The sequence below is a fragment of the Larimichthys crocea genome, chromosome III (genome assembly GCF_000972845.2).
Source record: "Larimichthys crocea isolate SSNF chromosome III, L_crocea_2.0, whole genome shotgun sequence".
Taxonomy (NCBI): Eukaryota; Metazoa; Chordata; class Actinopteri; family Sciaenidae; genus Larimichthys; species Larimichthys crocea.
Window position 1 is genome coordinate 21,946,718 of NC_040013.1, and position 15,280 is coordinate 21,961,997.

At 41.0% G+C, this 15,280-nt stretch overlaps 1 protein-coding gene across 1 annotated transcript in view; it reads right to left on the reverse strand.

Moving 5' to 3' along the window:
• Window positions 1–7,387: 7,387 nt before the first annotated feature.
• Window positions 7,388–15,280, reverse strand: part of srbd1 (S1 RNA binding domain 1) — a 52,746-nt gene continuing 44,853 nt past the window's right edge. Inside the window, exons 20-21 of the mRNA XM_027278266.1 lie at window positions 10,024–10,208; window positions 7,388–8,376 (exon numbers count right to left, since the gene is read on the reverse strand). Of these exons, the coding sequence (XP_027134067.1) occupies window positions 8,084–8,376; window positions 10,024–10,208 (478 nt within the window). The 3' untranslated portion in view covers window positions 7,388–8,083. The remainder of the gene's footprint in view (window positions 8,377–10,023; window positions 10,209–15,280) is intronic.

The window sequence follows — 15,280 nt, forward strand, 5'->3', positions numbered from 1 at the left end:
TCACTTTGACTGCATTTATTATCTGCGTTCCCTAAAAGGTGCACCACACCCTTAAGATCTTAACTCCAGGTTAAATCCATGTTCAGGAAGCACTACTTTGGTAGCCTAAATCCATGTGTAATCTGTGTCAAGGAAATTGCTCCCATGTGTGTTAATGCTACTGACATAACTAATAGGCCTCGGTATTAATGGCTTGCTGAAACACACAGCTAAACAAACAACAGCTAGCTTACCATGTCTTTGCCCTGAGGGGGCTATACAGGGTAGAGATGTTACTTGGCCCCCTCATACAGTAGCAGCTGTGCTAACAGTCACAGCTTGACTGGTCTGAAGGGCTAATGGTTATGATGATACAGCGACAGTATTATCACCAGAATCACCACAGCAGATGTAAAACACAATATTAGAATTTTATCATTGCATGCTTGTTAATGAATTCCCGGGAGGTGCACTCTTCATGTTGCCTTTGAAATGTTTCATTGCAACCGCTTCAAATAATGTGTTAGCAGAGTGGCATCATCAGACCATTGTATTATATATTTATATTCTAATTTATCCTAAAACTGGAGAATTAAAAATGTTTAATGTTTTAAAATCCACAAGAGATACTGTAATCAAACACCAGCTGATACAAATCACCAGTTAAAGAAAAGGGCCGCAGTGTTAATTTGAATTTTTATGTCAATACATTTGAATAGATCAAATATATATCGAAGAGGATAAAAAAATTCTAACATCCTGAGGCGATTTCATTTCAAATGATTGATTGAAGTTACAGGTGAGATGGAGAAACCACCACTAGGATGAATACACAGGGCCAACTTGTTGAGTCTGTCCATGCTATTTTCATTTCATTGCAAATAAGGCATCAATCTCTATTAAGTTTCCATCCATTTTAATGGATATAATGTTTAATACATTTGTACATTTTTTATGGGGAGTCAGCTCTGCCCACCATCTGTCAGAGTTATGTAATTAGAGATTTTATGTTTGTTGCTTAATGTTGCTGAACACCTTGGAGGAGACTATAATTAATGTAGCGTACAATATCACATTATCCTCGGGGGCAGATCATCAGTTATTTTCATTGCCTCTGGCTGTCCACGGGGGCAGATCATCAGTTATTTTCATTGCCTCTGGCTGTCCACACTAAAAATACAACAGTGAGCTGCAGTACATGACTGTAATTAAAATAATGTTTTTTTTCCCCACCTAATTTCTCATAAAAATCCAGAGGAAACGCTCATTTCCCCACCTAATTTCTCATAAAAATCCAGAGGAAACGCTCAAAAACAGGAAAAAAAAATGTTTTCTGGAATATTGTGAACTGTTTAAGTGTAAGTGAATCCCCTCTAAGCTCCCTCTTCCTTCCTCCCCCTGACACAATGTTGCTATGGTCCCAGACTCGGTTCCCCCCGTGGGATGAACATGAGATATGTCGACGAGATATGCTCATACACTCTCTGCCTGGACACTATGTCTATATGTGTTTGTGTGGACGTGTATGCTTTCACACTAAGTCTGTGTGTGAGACAGATCTCGCCGGTGATCATTTTGGATGTGTATAAAGGCATTGCCTATAGTAAATCCCCAGAGGTGGCGGCCTAACCCAAACACTGAGCTGTCAATCACTATAAGCCACCAACCACGGTCGTGACCCGGGAACAGGAAGAGGCCTTGTTGTCTCTGAACGGATCTTACTGTGCTACTCTGGAGGGAGCCATGTATATAGAGATGTAACTGTGTGTTTAAGTTACTATTGGGTGTAGTGTATGTTTGTATTCAGTGGGAGTTCAACATAAGTGGTGGACATTCCTTCAATCAACATAAGCATATTAGCTTTAAGTGACACCTGACCGAGCAGCTGTTAAATGTGATACTGTAATACCTCTATACATATTGAAACAGTGTCTAACACCAGATCACAGAGCAGTTAATATTCCCGGTAATCTTTTGGATGCATCCCATATGTCGCATTGGATAAGACACGGTCGTTATTAAGAAGATTGGGTATCGGCCGTGACGTAAGTGACTAACATTACATGCAGTTTCTTTCTCGATGTCATAAAAATTTCAGTGGTTCAATGGTTTCCACCATCGGTTCCATTCATTCATTTGGGCTTCAAACACTTTTCTAGTGCCACAGGAATCCCTGGCTTAATGTCACCTTACATAAAAAAAAAGAAAGAAAAGATTTTAATGATTTCCACAGTGACAGATTTTTAATATGGGAAAGAGAGATTGGCAGAAAGAGTTTAGTATTGGGAGAAAGAAAATTGGCACCTGTCCACTAAAAACAATCCTTATGTTATAGGATTATTGTCTAGTTACACATGGTTAGAGTGTGTCAATGTACAAGGATTCAAGAAGTGAAATTACACGATGCAAAAAAAATGAAAAGAAAATCAGATATGGTTCTCCACTGCAGATTGTTTTGTTCCCAGTTTCTTTCCTGCATTCGTGATGCTCTAATTTATGAGAGCGTGCATGATCCATTAAAACAAAATCACCGTGTGTGTGTGTGTGTGTGTAATATGATTGATACTGGCTGATACTGCTAAAGTTTGAAAACCTAAAAACACATCTGTCCCTCACTCTCCCTCCTCAGACACTGGCATGCCTGACAACTGGAAAATTTCACTATTTTTTTTTTCCTCTTCCTGTTGCAGTCTCACTTTCTCTCCCGATTTAACTATTATTTTGTTCGCCTCTTTTTTTCCTTTGCTCTGCGTGTCATCTATATGTAATAAGGGGCTATGAGTACAAGGTTAACGAAAATATAATTTCCTATATTATATGTATGAGAGTGTGGAGGATTGCTGCCGAACACCTGGCACCTATGAAAATATTTACCCAGGCAGGAATCACTACTGAGGGGACTTTTCTCTTGACGTTACCCCATCCTCTAGTTCCCTTTCCCCGCTTTTCCACTCCACATCCAACAAGACTTAATACTGATTAAAACAAACACACAGTCTTAAGGCATTACCCACTCCGTGGAGATAAGTGGCAAAGCTTCTTGAGACTGGGAATTGTGAGTGACGTAGTAGTAGTTTTAAAAAATGTTTGGCAAAGAGTTGGGGAAATGAATGTCAGCACAAGAGATGACCTGGAGGAGAAAAAAGACAAGAGGAAGGGAGGGAAAACACATGTGCACCGGAGTTGCTTTTGAAGGAAGGGGGCTGCGTCTATCCCCAAGGAAATTTCACTAACTGCTACTAATCAGATGCTTGCTCATTCACTGCCATTTATCTTTACCTCACTGGTGAAGCCTTTCTAAGCTCTGTTGGTGAGGTGTAATGCAGAAAAAGCCACATCTTCCCTTAGGAATACCTGTTTTGTTATGTGTGCTTACGTGCTCAGAGAACTTAGCCTGCAGGATGTGTAAATGTCACGGCTTTCATATATTATCATCTTTGCTTAGTTAAAAGGTTTTATTTCTTTCCAGAGTCTGATACTTTCCTTGCAAAGGCTAATGCAATCAGTAATGAAGACAAATTTCCTTCTCTCTGTCAGTGGATGTAAATGAATGTCGTTTTTTTTTTTTGGTGTATGATGAAGTATGTGAAAGGTTGACGGACAGAGTGTGAGAAAAGAAACAGACAGAGAGACAAAAACACATGTACTGTGTGTTTGTCTCTGAGCCAGTGAATGAAATATATGGCCTGAAGTGTGTGTGTGTGTGTGTGTGTGTGTGTGTGTGTGTGTGTGTGTGTGTGTGTGTGTGTGTGTGTGTGTGTGTCCTGGCACGTGTGAGGTGGTGTGTGGGCGTCGAGAGGGAAAGCTCATAAAACCCATGATCACACTGATGAGGTCACGGGGAGTGAAACCGGAGAAAGCCTTTCATTTCCTGTCTCATTCCATCCCTCTCTCTCTCCTGCCTCCATTCATCCATCTCTCCTCTCTTTACTCCTGTTTTTCACGAGTGATGCCAAAAGCCAAAAGTCTTTCTCACTCTCTGCCTCCTATCTGGAATTTTTCAGTATGTCACCCGACACTGGAAAACAAGAGAATGAGGCAGTTTTGTTTTCGTGACTGATGTTTTTGTCCAATGCAAACAAATTCTTGGTTCTCACATTGAAACCTCTCTCTCTTTTCGCTCTGGTATTTGCCCCTAGTGGGTTATAATGGGTAAGCCCTATTTCTGTCATGGTCTGCTCTTATATTGTCTTTCTGTACAATATGGAAGCAAGGCGCTGCAACTATTTTCTCAATTAATCTAATAGTTAAAGCTCTGAAACAACCCTTTTGCTTAATGCTTCCTCCATGAGTTATTTTTTTTATAACAACATGGGATCTATAAATTAGCTCAAAAGAATTAACCCACTTATACCCACGCATAGCCAAACATGGATTTATGTGCTTTAGGGCTTTAGAGAGGAACAATGAAGCAGATGTTTAAAACACAAACTCCAGGTTAAATCAATAAATTTAACTTGAAATTGTCAAATTTCTTCAGAAATGCAACCATGTGCAAAACTTAAAATGAATAAAACGTTTTAGGATATGTGTCAGAAGTATACACACAAGGTTTTTTGACAGTTAAAGTCGATAGTTACTGTTCTGCAAGGCGACAATCTATGGAAGCTACAGGAAGGAAAGTTTGGTATTGGTTTGGTTTTAGCGACGTGAAATGCAAATTTAAGTCCGTCACCAGACACTGTGAGTCAACATGCGAGTAGTCTTCAGTAATACTGTGCCTACCGCAGAGAATAGTTTTTTTTTATCTCACAAACTTCCCTCTGTAGCCAAAAGGGAGACCGTATTGATGTCAGTGGTCACACCGCTAACCTGGAGTTATTTTGTGTTGGAAGGTGAAACCAGCTATAACCGTTGCAATCACACTGTGGCAATCATAGCCATGGAGCAACACAAAGGAAAGACGAGAGAGTGCTCTCAGCACAGGCGCCTGAGCAATGGAGACTGTGACCAGAGGTGTAATACTCCCCCTTACTTTACTTTCAGACAGCAGGTACTCTCATATGTATTATATATAATAATATATATATATAGATATATATATATATATAGATATATAATATATATAATAATGGATATTAATATAGATGACAGTAGTTTTAAAAAGATAATGTGTCTGCCAGAAGTTAGACCAATATACAGTATATATAGACACATTTAGTGCATTCACCATTCAAAGTTATTCCCTTATGTTGCTGTCTCAACGGTGCATTCACCATTCAAAGTTATTCCCTTATGTTGCTGTCTCAACGGTGTGTATTGTCATGCCCAAAGGTTTGTACGCATTTCCTAAAGAAGCAGCCATGTGACAGCATCAATCAGTTTTCCCATAGCTCCTAAGATCACCATTGCTATGGTCATAGCCAGTTGCGCATGTGACACCCTAGGCATACACGAAACGTACACAATTGCAGGCAAGAGACCATCGTCTGCCTCGGCAGAGGAGGATGTGCTGCACACAGATATCGGTTTGTTGGTTTGTCGTCGGTTTAAAGGGTCAACCGCAACCACACACGTATTTCCTATTGGTTGAGGCTTAGACTTTGCCAATGGTGAACTTCATGCAAAGCAGATGCCAAGCTGCAAAATGATTTATTTGCCCATTTGCTTTATAGGATGTAAAGTTTAAAAACAACTTATTTGGAGGCAAATATTTGCTATGATTTTGCTTATGTGATGCCTCATAATCTGAGAGAAAACTGCTGAGTACAATTTACCATGGAAAGAAATCTTAATTTTACTGTCCCCTGTGGCTTTTTTTTTTTTTAAACTTTCCACTTTACAACTGGTGTGGTGTCTGTCCAGCACTTACTTGTATCGGTGGTTGTGAGTGCTGCAGCTGGGTTGTTCAAAGTGCTTTAAGACTTCTACTCGTGGGTTTTTTTTGACAGGTGGTCTGAGAAATCAGAGATCAACAGAGAAAGCTATTCTCTACTCAACGTTCGCTTTGCAGGATGCATTTACTGGCTGTGAGAACCATTCTCTCTGCTACTGTGTGTAAGAAGTTAAGATGGTTCTGTATCCTCCTGCGTCTCCATGGACGGATCTTGTACAAAAGATGATAAAAGACAGCCCTGCATGACAACTTAGGTTATTAAAAGTTAAGTTAACAAAAAATACCCCAACTCTTAAGGAGCAACAAATAGCGAAGATGTTTCATGAACAAAAGTGTGCCGTTCACTTAATTGCTTTATTATCGTCAATTTTCTTCACATTTCAACAAAACCTCTTTGCACACCTGAGCTCACTCCATATCACAACAGCTGTGAACCAGTGCAGCTGAGGATAACAGAGAACTACACAACTACTCCCGCAGTCGCTCTTCTTCTTATCACAGGCTTATTACCGGTCAGTGTTTGACAAAAAACTCCAAGGGGGCAGCAGTAGCTGGCTGCCAGATTGCCTGTTCCGTCTGCGCGCTCACGTTTAGTAGAGGGAAGGAAAATTAAAGGCGAGGAAAGCAGGAACGATGCTGGGGCGAAGCTGTGTCGAAGCTGTGTCTTCTTGTATGGATACACGTGTTCCCCAAGACAAAAACACTGAGACTGTGCCAAGCTACGGTACATGAGATCAAAACAAACAAAAGACAACATGCTGACAAAGGGAGTTAATGTCAAAAGAAATACGGCACCTTGATTAGGAAATGGAATTCCTTTCATAAAATAAGCAAAAGGAAGACTGAAATACAGTATGTGAATCTAGTCTTCCTGTGTGTGTAGTTTCCTCAGATCATCACTAAGCAAACTGCCACTTCTGATTAATCTTGATCGAACATCTCTTTGTGTTTGTGTGTCTAGAATATATTCTATTTGTTCCCCCAAGGGGAGATAGTGAAGCAGCGGCACTAACGGTGATTAGATATTCTGCATTCAGGATAAGGTTTAGCACAGGGGACCTCGGGCTTTCTCTGAACCATATTTTATGTATTTTTTTTTATTTATTCTAGTTTCATAAAAACAAACAAATTAGATAATGCGGATGGGGAGTCTGGGATTAATTTTGAAGCAGCTGATTAGTGTGCATTTGTGTGTGTGTCCTGGGATAATTGTGTCTGGGACCATGCCTAAAAAGCCTTCAGGCTTTACTGCAGTCTGGGAGATAGAAACACACCCTCCCCTCCTCTTATCCCCGTCTCCACCCATCCCCCCCCTCGCCCACTTCAGCCCACTCATTCTGTCTTTTCACATTTTCCTGTTGTCTGGAAGAAGAACTTGTTCTTTAACTGGTATCTTCTTTCCTCTTTCCATCACTTAACACATCCGCTCTTGTATTTCTCCCACCTCCATGCCATCCTCCCTTTTCCATTCTCGTCCATGCCCCACCTCTCCCGATGTGAATCACATCTACTAAGTGTGTAATGTGTCGGATTCTTCATTTTGAGAGAAACGTACATCAAGTGGAGAAGGTATACAGTGAACATTTTTAATGTCAAAACCTCATCTGCAGATGTGTAAGTGTGTAAGATTACATGTTGAGTCTGCTTTGAAGAACAAAGATACAAACACGTGTCTCAAAACTCGAAACAAACGGTTTAGATCAGTGTAACACAGAACATTTCTTGAAGTATTGAATGTGAATAATGTTTAAATATTATTATGTTTATAGAAAGTAAACATTAGCAGCTCAAATATGAAGCCACCTGGATGGATGGATTCCTTGTCTAATGATCTGTAAACATCAGTGTGTGCAGATAACCATAACCAATCCAAATAGATATTTTCATTTCAGATTATCAGGCATTGAGTTTCTAAAGTGTAATCCCAAGTAACGTACCACTCACAATGATACACAGGGATGATACAGAAAAGATAAGTTCAGGGCAAAGAAAGTCCCCCAGCCATCAACATAACTGTAAAGAACTTTGGTTTGAACTGATTTCAGTGGAGTTGTAGCCCTCATAGATAATGGCAACAGTGGTTGAATGTGTGCTCACAAAGTAAAGCGCTGTTACTACAAATACACATAACAGGTTGTCTGGTTAAATGCCTCAATCAGCTCTGCTCATGGGTCACTGTAACCGTTTGTATCTCACTAGCTTTGGGAGTAATTTCCCATCTTAAATCCGGTCCAGTTTTACAGTATTGAATGTGAAAGTTGGGAAAATCTATTGTAGGACCCTGATCAAGTCCAGGCCAATCCGTCCCCTCTGAAGGTCCAGGTTCTGGACTCGGACCTCCACCCGTTCCCCAGGTCCCAGAGCCAGGCTGCGGCGGCGCTGGCTGACAGGCAGTTTGTCCATGGTGATGTTGTTCTTGTGGATGAGGCCAGCACGACCAACACCGATATCTACAAAAGCCCCGAACAGAGCTGTGTTGTCCACCCGGCCCGTCAGCACAGCACCCACCCGCAGATCACTCATGGACACAATGCCCCGCTTAAAGTCCGCCTGCCCAAAATCTGGGGATGGCAAAAAAAAGAGAGAGAATATCAAAAGATGGCTAGATGGAAGTGAGGGAGAGAGATCTTTGACAAAATCAGGTGCGGGTGGCAGCTTGCAAAAATGTTTGGGAAGAGAGATGGGAAAGGGGATGCAGGACAGGAAAGGGCGGGGCAGTAATGACAAACAGATATTACATTTCAAGTAGAAACCCAATACTCATGTCTACATGTATTTCTCAGCGTTCTATTTTACCCCACTTTCCACTTGGCCTGTTCATGGGAGATCTTTTTTCCTTTCTGCAGCATTAAGACAAACAAGGAAGGCTCGCGCCCCAGGAAATAGTCCGGTCCAATTATCCTCCCCACAGCACTGATTTCATGCGGTAGCTTCGGCCCATCTGTTTACTCAGCTGAGCACTGGCTAGGAGGCCAAGCGTAGTGTGCTGCAACCGAATAGGACCAACCTGAGAATGAACCTTGAAGCTGCGTTCCTTAATTTTAAGAGTTAGCCAGCACTAACTGGGTATCCAGGCTCGACTTTTTCCCTCTCCACATGAAACTGCATGAAAAAGGAGAGCCTGGTAATAAGGCACTTAGATTATTTTGTACTTAACTGAGATGTCTGGAAGACAGAAATATTTTATCATTTCAGAAATGGTCACTCTTGAAATGATGTTTTCAGAGTATGGCGTTACACACTCAAGTACAGGAACGCGATAATAGCAAATATACCTTTGGTGAATAAAGTTTCTTCTTTTCAAATGACTTTGAGCTGGTCGCTCTTGTATTTCATAGACAAAATATAGACAAGAAAAAAAAGGTGAGCCAGCTGTGGCATAAATTATTCCCGAGAAACCTAATTTGAGCAACAATTTGTGATTATGTATTATTTTATTGGTATGTTTATGTGTGACTGAACTCAAGAGTATGAGATTGAGGAGAAAAACAGAGGCCTTTGTGTATATGTGTATGTGTCTGTGAGGATATTCTGTCCAATAACACCGTCTGCTGGACCCATCACACCCTGTCAGAAACATAGTGCTTGTGTTGTTGGGCTACAGGGAGGAAGCCATAGTACTGTCAGATCCTATCATGTTACACTGCTAAGACATGCCTATTATAATACAGGCACGAGAAAAGTCAGTGTGTGTTTTAACTAGCAAACCAGTCAAAGAACTGGACAAATACAAGTTTAACTTTCAGCCACTCAGTAGGGACCTATAAAGGACAATATGAAGGGAAGATGAGAGACTAAGAGAAGTTACCGTGACTGCTTGGTTGCACATATGTGCAGTCTATGAAATTTTACTGGACTCGAAACACTGACAGTTTTGTGTTCGGTGACAGGTTGTTGTTTTTTTTGTTTTTTTGCACAAAAATATGTGAAGTAATAACAGATGTTTGACCTGAGGTGCTGAGAAATAAGGGTTCAACTGTGATTTTGCTCAATTCAGATTCATATTAGTTGATTTAAAAAAGGGTGTGTGTGATGAATGTAAACACATGTAAACATTGTTTAAGTCCCCTCACAATCTGGAATAAATCTAAATGTTGAGTTTGCATAAATAAATGTGATGAATTTCTTTTTTAATCACACTGTAAATGACGTAAATATATATATTTCAGTATATATTTCAGTGCAGCTGTGAGCGGCAGGAGTCTTACTTTGTCGTATGTCAAACCCGGGGGGCTGCGTGAGGCCATCTATGATGAGTTTCAGGGTCTCGGGTGTGGTGTCCACTGTCTTGGCCAGTTCCTCCACATTGCTGCTCTTAACCTTGCTCTCCACACATTGTCGCAGGCCTGCACTCCCAATCTGGTCTGCGCTTCCACCCACGATGGACAGAAATCTGCATAGGAGTAAAAAAAAATTGTGTATAATATAACACCACACGTGAGAATTATATATTTAAAACAAAATAAATATTGTATATAGTTTATGTAACAATGAATGAGTTTTAATAGTAAGTTGGCCTAGCTGGACTGAAGCACAGTTCCCCACATCCCTCACCGACCGAAGGACAAACCTGGGGCTATGAGGGATGAGGTACGAGAGAATGAAAGAGGAAGGGATTGGAGAAACGGCGGAAAGTGCTGACAGACTGGGAAGAATGATGAGGAAAAAGAGAAAATGCAAGATGAGAAAAGCAAAGAGGTAGGAAGGAGAGAGGGAAAAGCTAAGCTAATGCAGGTAGAGTGAGAGGGAGCTGGTGGGGGGGTTGAAGGAAAGAGGGCAGGAGAGGTGTGGGAGTAATTACACAAAGCCATGAGCTGCCGAAGCGGGGCTTTCTGTTCTAAAAGTACGCACAAGCACAAATACGCACATTTATTTCACCCCCTATTAAATCAGGTAAATCCACAGTGGGCTGTAAACGCCCTGACACCTTGTCTCATGAAACTGCCTCCACTTTGCTAAGGTTGGACTGTTTGTCCATCTGTCAACCGCCTGGAAAAATGTTCTTCTATCACTTTATTCTAGCAGGATGTCCCACCTCCAGAGTGTCTAGACAGTCAGGCAGGTTGTGCCATTTAACATTCACCGAGCCCCGAGATTTAAATCCAAACTAATTAGCTCGTCTACATTCTAAACAGATTAAGTAACAGACTGGCATGAGATCCAGAGTAGCAAACAGGGGTTATGGAAAAATGTGGGATGTGTGAATATTGTGCGTACTGTGTATATTATTTACAGTGGGCACTTTCAGCGGCTGGTGATGGATATGAATGCATTTGCCTCTATGCATTTGTTCATGTGTGCACCAGCTGGGTAGCGTCCTTGATGGATGTCGCTCACTGGCAGCCTGACGCCAAACAGACTCCGCAGCTGTCCCACCAACCCCCCCTCCACCCATGATGGACAGAACAGGTGGACACACACATACAAGAACACACACACACACACACACAAGTTGATTCATACACAATGTTGTTCAGAAATGCTCATTTGGCAGTAGCAGGGACAGTGCGGATGTAACGGGACACGGCTTGTGTACAAACTATGTACGAGACAGCTGTGAGCAGACAGGCCCCCGCCAGCAAAGTCCACCGTCTACCATCCAAAAGAGGGAGACAACCGGAATCAATCCCTCAACACCAGCGAGCCAGATCAGTACAAAGTAGAAGCAGAGTATGTGCCAGAAATGGCTTAGCGGTGAGGAAACAGCACCTTTGGACCAAATTGGATCCCTGTCCAACACTAGGATCTTCTCTTCAGTGTCTCCCAAAGGTGTCTCCCAAAACTTTCAAACCATATATCTCCGTCCAGGAAAAGAAATACTTGTCTCTTGGTGGCCTAGTGGTAAGACGCATAGCACATAGCCCTCATGGTTTGAATCCAGACTGGGATCTTTGCTGCAGGTCATCTCTCTTTTCTCTCACTCTCTCTCTCTTTTAGAAAAAAGTAAGAAAATCTTCGAGATATTCGAGGTTGACAAATTGTTTTAAGAAACGCGGCTGGGTACTTCTTGTTGGGTGTTCATCTTAAGCACTCATAGGAGTATCAAATGAAGTGCATTTTTCCTCTACTAAAACACATCTCTGTAAATAATATTAAGAGTAGTCTAGACCTGCTCTATAGGGAAAGTGAGATAACTGAGAGGAGAGGAGAGGGGAGGGGAGGAGAGGAGAAAAGAGGAGAGGAGAAAAGAGGAGAGTAGAGTAGAGGAGAGGAGAAAAGAGTAGAGTAGAGTAGAGTAGAGTAGAGTAGAGGAGAGGAGAGGAGAGGAGAGGAGAGGAGAGGAGAACCTCGGCCTTCTGCATCTTCATCACTCTTTGATATCAAAAGCTCATTAACGCCAGCGTTCTTTTCATGTTGTAAAGGCAGTTTAGACACCCACCCATTCGTAGGTTGGTAAGATGTCCCATCTCGTCAAGTCGAACTAGGTCCTCCATAGAGTTGCGAACATCCAACAAAAACCATGCAATAAGCACTCAATGACTTCCCGTTGTCTGACTTGATCTGTGGCCCACTTTAATGCCTTATACGATGTATGCCTGCGATCTGGAGTTCTCCCCCATAGTGTTGTATGAAAAGAACGCTTCGCTTCATAGTAGCCTTTGCCTGGGGGCATGAGCGAAAGGCGCGGACTAACTCTTGGGATTCAACCGGCTGTAAACTGTTCCAAAAAATACAATCGGTCTGTTGAATCATTATCTGGTCCTTTTGGTTTCTATTAATGCGCAAATGCTCTACTGACGATTTTGTACGCAGTGCATCCCTCTGAAGACAGGAATATCCTTTCACTGGTAGCTGAGATTGCTTTGTTTTTTTAATGACTAGCAGTTCAGTAATCACATTCCTGAATTTTGCAGACTTTTTAATTTAGTCCTCACCTCGTTCTGTGTTGGTGCGTTAATAAGCTCAAACCGGTGGAGCCACATTGTGCAGGCAGTTTGTGGTGGTGCAAAAAGTGTCATGCGCCCTGGTGGAGAGGAGCTTGGTTCTTTCTTGCTTCACACGTTCCCTCCACGTTGAAGCTTTGTGGCTAGTCTGTGGCTACTCAAACCATCCTCTGAGTTCTCATACTCTTTAAGCACCTTCTGTACTGCTTTCAGCTAATGCAGTCTCTAGCTCAAGTTTCTCTCTTGCAACTTTAAGTCTGGTCATTTCAAGCTCAAGCTGCTGCCTTTTCTTCTGTGCAGCCACACGTTCAAGCAGGGCTGCATGTTCAGTTCGTTGTTTTAATGCGTGTTGAATGAGTACTCATGTTGTGACTGACGTGCAACTAACCTGAGATCCCACCTGGGCCGGGTACCCTGCATCATTGACATCAATCTGAGAAACACGTGCACTTGTTGTAACAGTATCTTGGGTGCAGCATCCTCATACTTCTCTTCTCCTTTTGCAGTATACATTCTTGTATATCTGCAATCCATTTTTTTGTTTCTTTCATAAATCTTGTGATGGATGTCATTTTGGGTTCAAACCATATTTCCTGGTCATATTTTTTTTCATCTTCAGCCAAAAGATTTGCAACTTCATCGTTGAGGCGACTAAACTCCTGTAGGTTAAGTGCAAATCCATTTTCCTATCACTTCTATCACTCTTTTGTAAGTTTTTGAGGCATCACTCCCATTGTCTCCACCTCCCTGTAATTTTACTCGTCAGAGCTCCTAAGTTGTGTCTCCTCGTACTAGTGGACTTTGTAATGTCTCCTGTAGTGCGTTCTTTTGTCAGCTTGTGGTGACTTCCCTGTTCCAACTGCCATCCCTCGAGATATCTTGGCTCCTTTCCATAGCCATCTAGATACTGCAGAGTTAAGGCTCAAGTAGTATGCAAAAGTTTGAAAGTACTTTGCTTCAAAGTCACTTTTCTTCATAAAAACAAGTGCAATACAACTTCTCCAAATTATGCCAAACTCCACGTTTTTTTGTAGTTTAGACATGTTAGGTCATTTAGACAATGGTGTCTGTGACAGTTATATGTTTAAAAATGTCAGTAAGAACATTAAAAGCTGACTGGCGCACAAGTTTGTGTAGAGTAGTGTTTCAGGGGTGTCAAAGTAATTGATTCTTTTGGTTGATTTAGAAACAAGCATTGATAGTCTGGTTTAAAACAGTCACCATTGTTGTGTTCTTCTTGCCTTTCCCCCTCTGTTCTGATGTGCAGCTTGGTGCTTCACAACAGTACAATAGCATTGGTCCTGCCGATGGTGAAATGCACTTAGACACACTAAATTTCATTTGAAAAATATAAGCATAGTTTGTTTTGCAAAATAGCTGGCTAGAATAAGCTCATGTTAAGCTCAAGCCATCCCTCAAACCACTTGTTTAGCCTTCTGCTAGCTAGTCGTGACTTGTGATAGACTTGTGGAGTCGAGGCAGAGAGGACACGTAAGTGAAACCCGGAGTGTTGGGGAGATTCCTTTTGTCTTAGTCTTGCACACATACATTATGTTAGGGCATGAAAATTTTAAAACAATTCCTAAGATTAACAAGAATTAAGATTTTAATGCCATCAAGGTGCATTTTGGATTGAATAGAACCAACATTTCATGCAAACAAAAATTCTAGAATAAATGAGAATAAAATAGCCAACAAAACTATATACATAAAAAATAAAAATAATAAATACTTCCCAGTAGGCTAACAGGTTCTAAGCGCTGTGGCAATTGGGTAGCATAATTAACCTTTAAGCAACAGGTTCAACAATAACCAAAAATCTAAAGGTTTAAAATCACTTAAACCTATGTCATCAACAAAGTGACATCATTTAAAACACATCTCCTGGTGTATTAAGTCCTTTAACTGACAAGGGAGCCAGTGAAAAATGTAAACGTTTAATATTACTGGGAACATGAGTACAGAGCTACTCTTTGCCTAAATTTAACAGTATCAAAAATCATAAATATGTAAATAATCAAAAAATACATGATAAAATATAAATTAAATAATGTACATTATTTTTACAAAAAATAAAATATGTAATCATAATTTATTTATTTTTGTGGTCCTAATTTTTTTTTATTAACTATATAAATAATGTATACAAATAACACAAAATGTGTTTTTGTTTTTTTTTCAGATGTAAGCCATTTACAAACATTTGTTATTACATATGTTGGCCAAGGGGAGCAACCTCTTAAAAACCGATACACACACACTTACCGACATTTCCCTAAAATCCCCCCATCTTGGGTCCATACTGTTTTTTTTAGATTTCACCACTAGGTGTACTAAAAAGTCATTTTCTATCCAATGCAATGGTTTTCCCTTATCAGGTCCAGGTTTTTGGTCCTAACTTGTACATCGGTCCTAATATGGAAGGTACTTTTACCGGTTGATGTCCCAAGAAGGGTAGAAATACAAGCACACACACACACACACACACACACACACACACCTGAAAGTACAACCCACCAAAACCATTGTAAGATCCAGTGCCAGACTGCAGCCTGCTCCTAATTCAGCACTGCTTTCATTC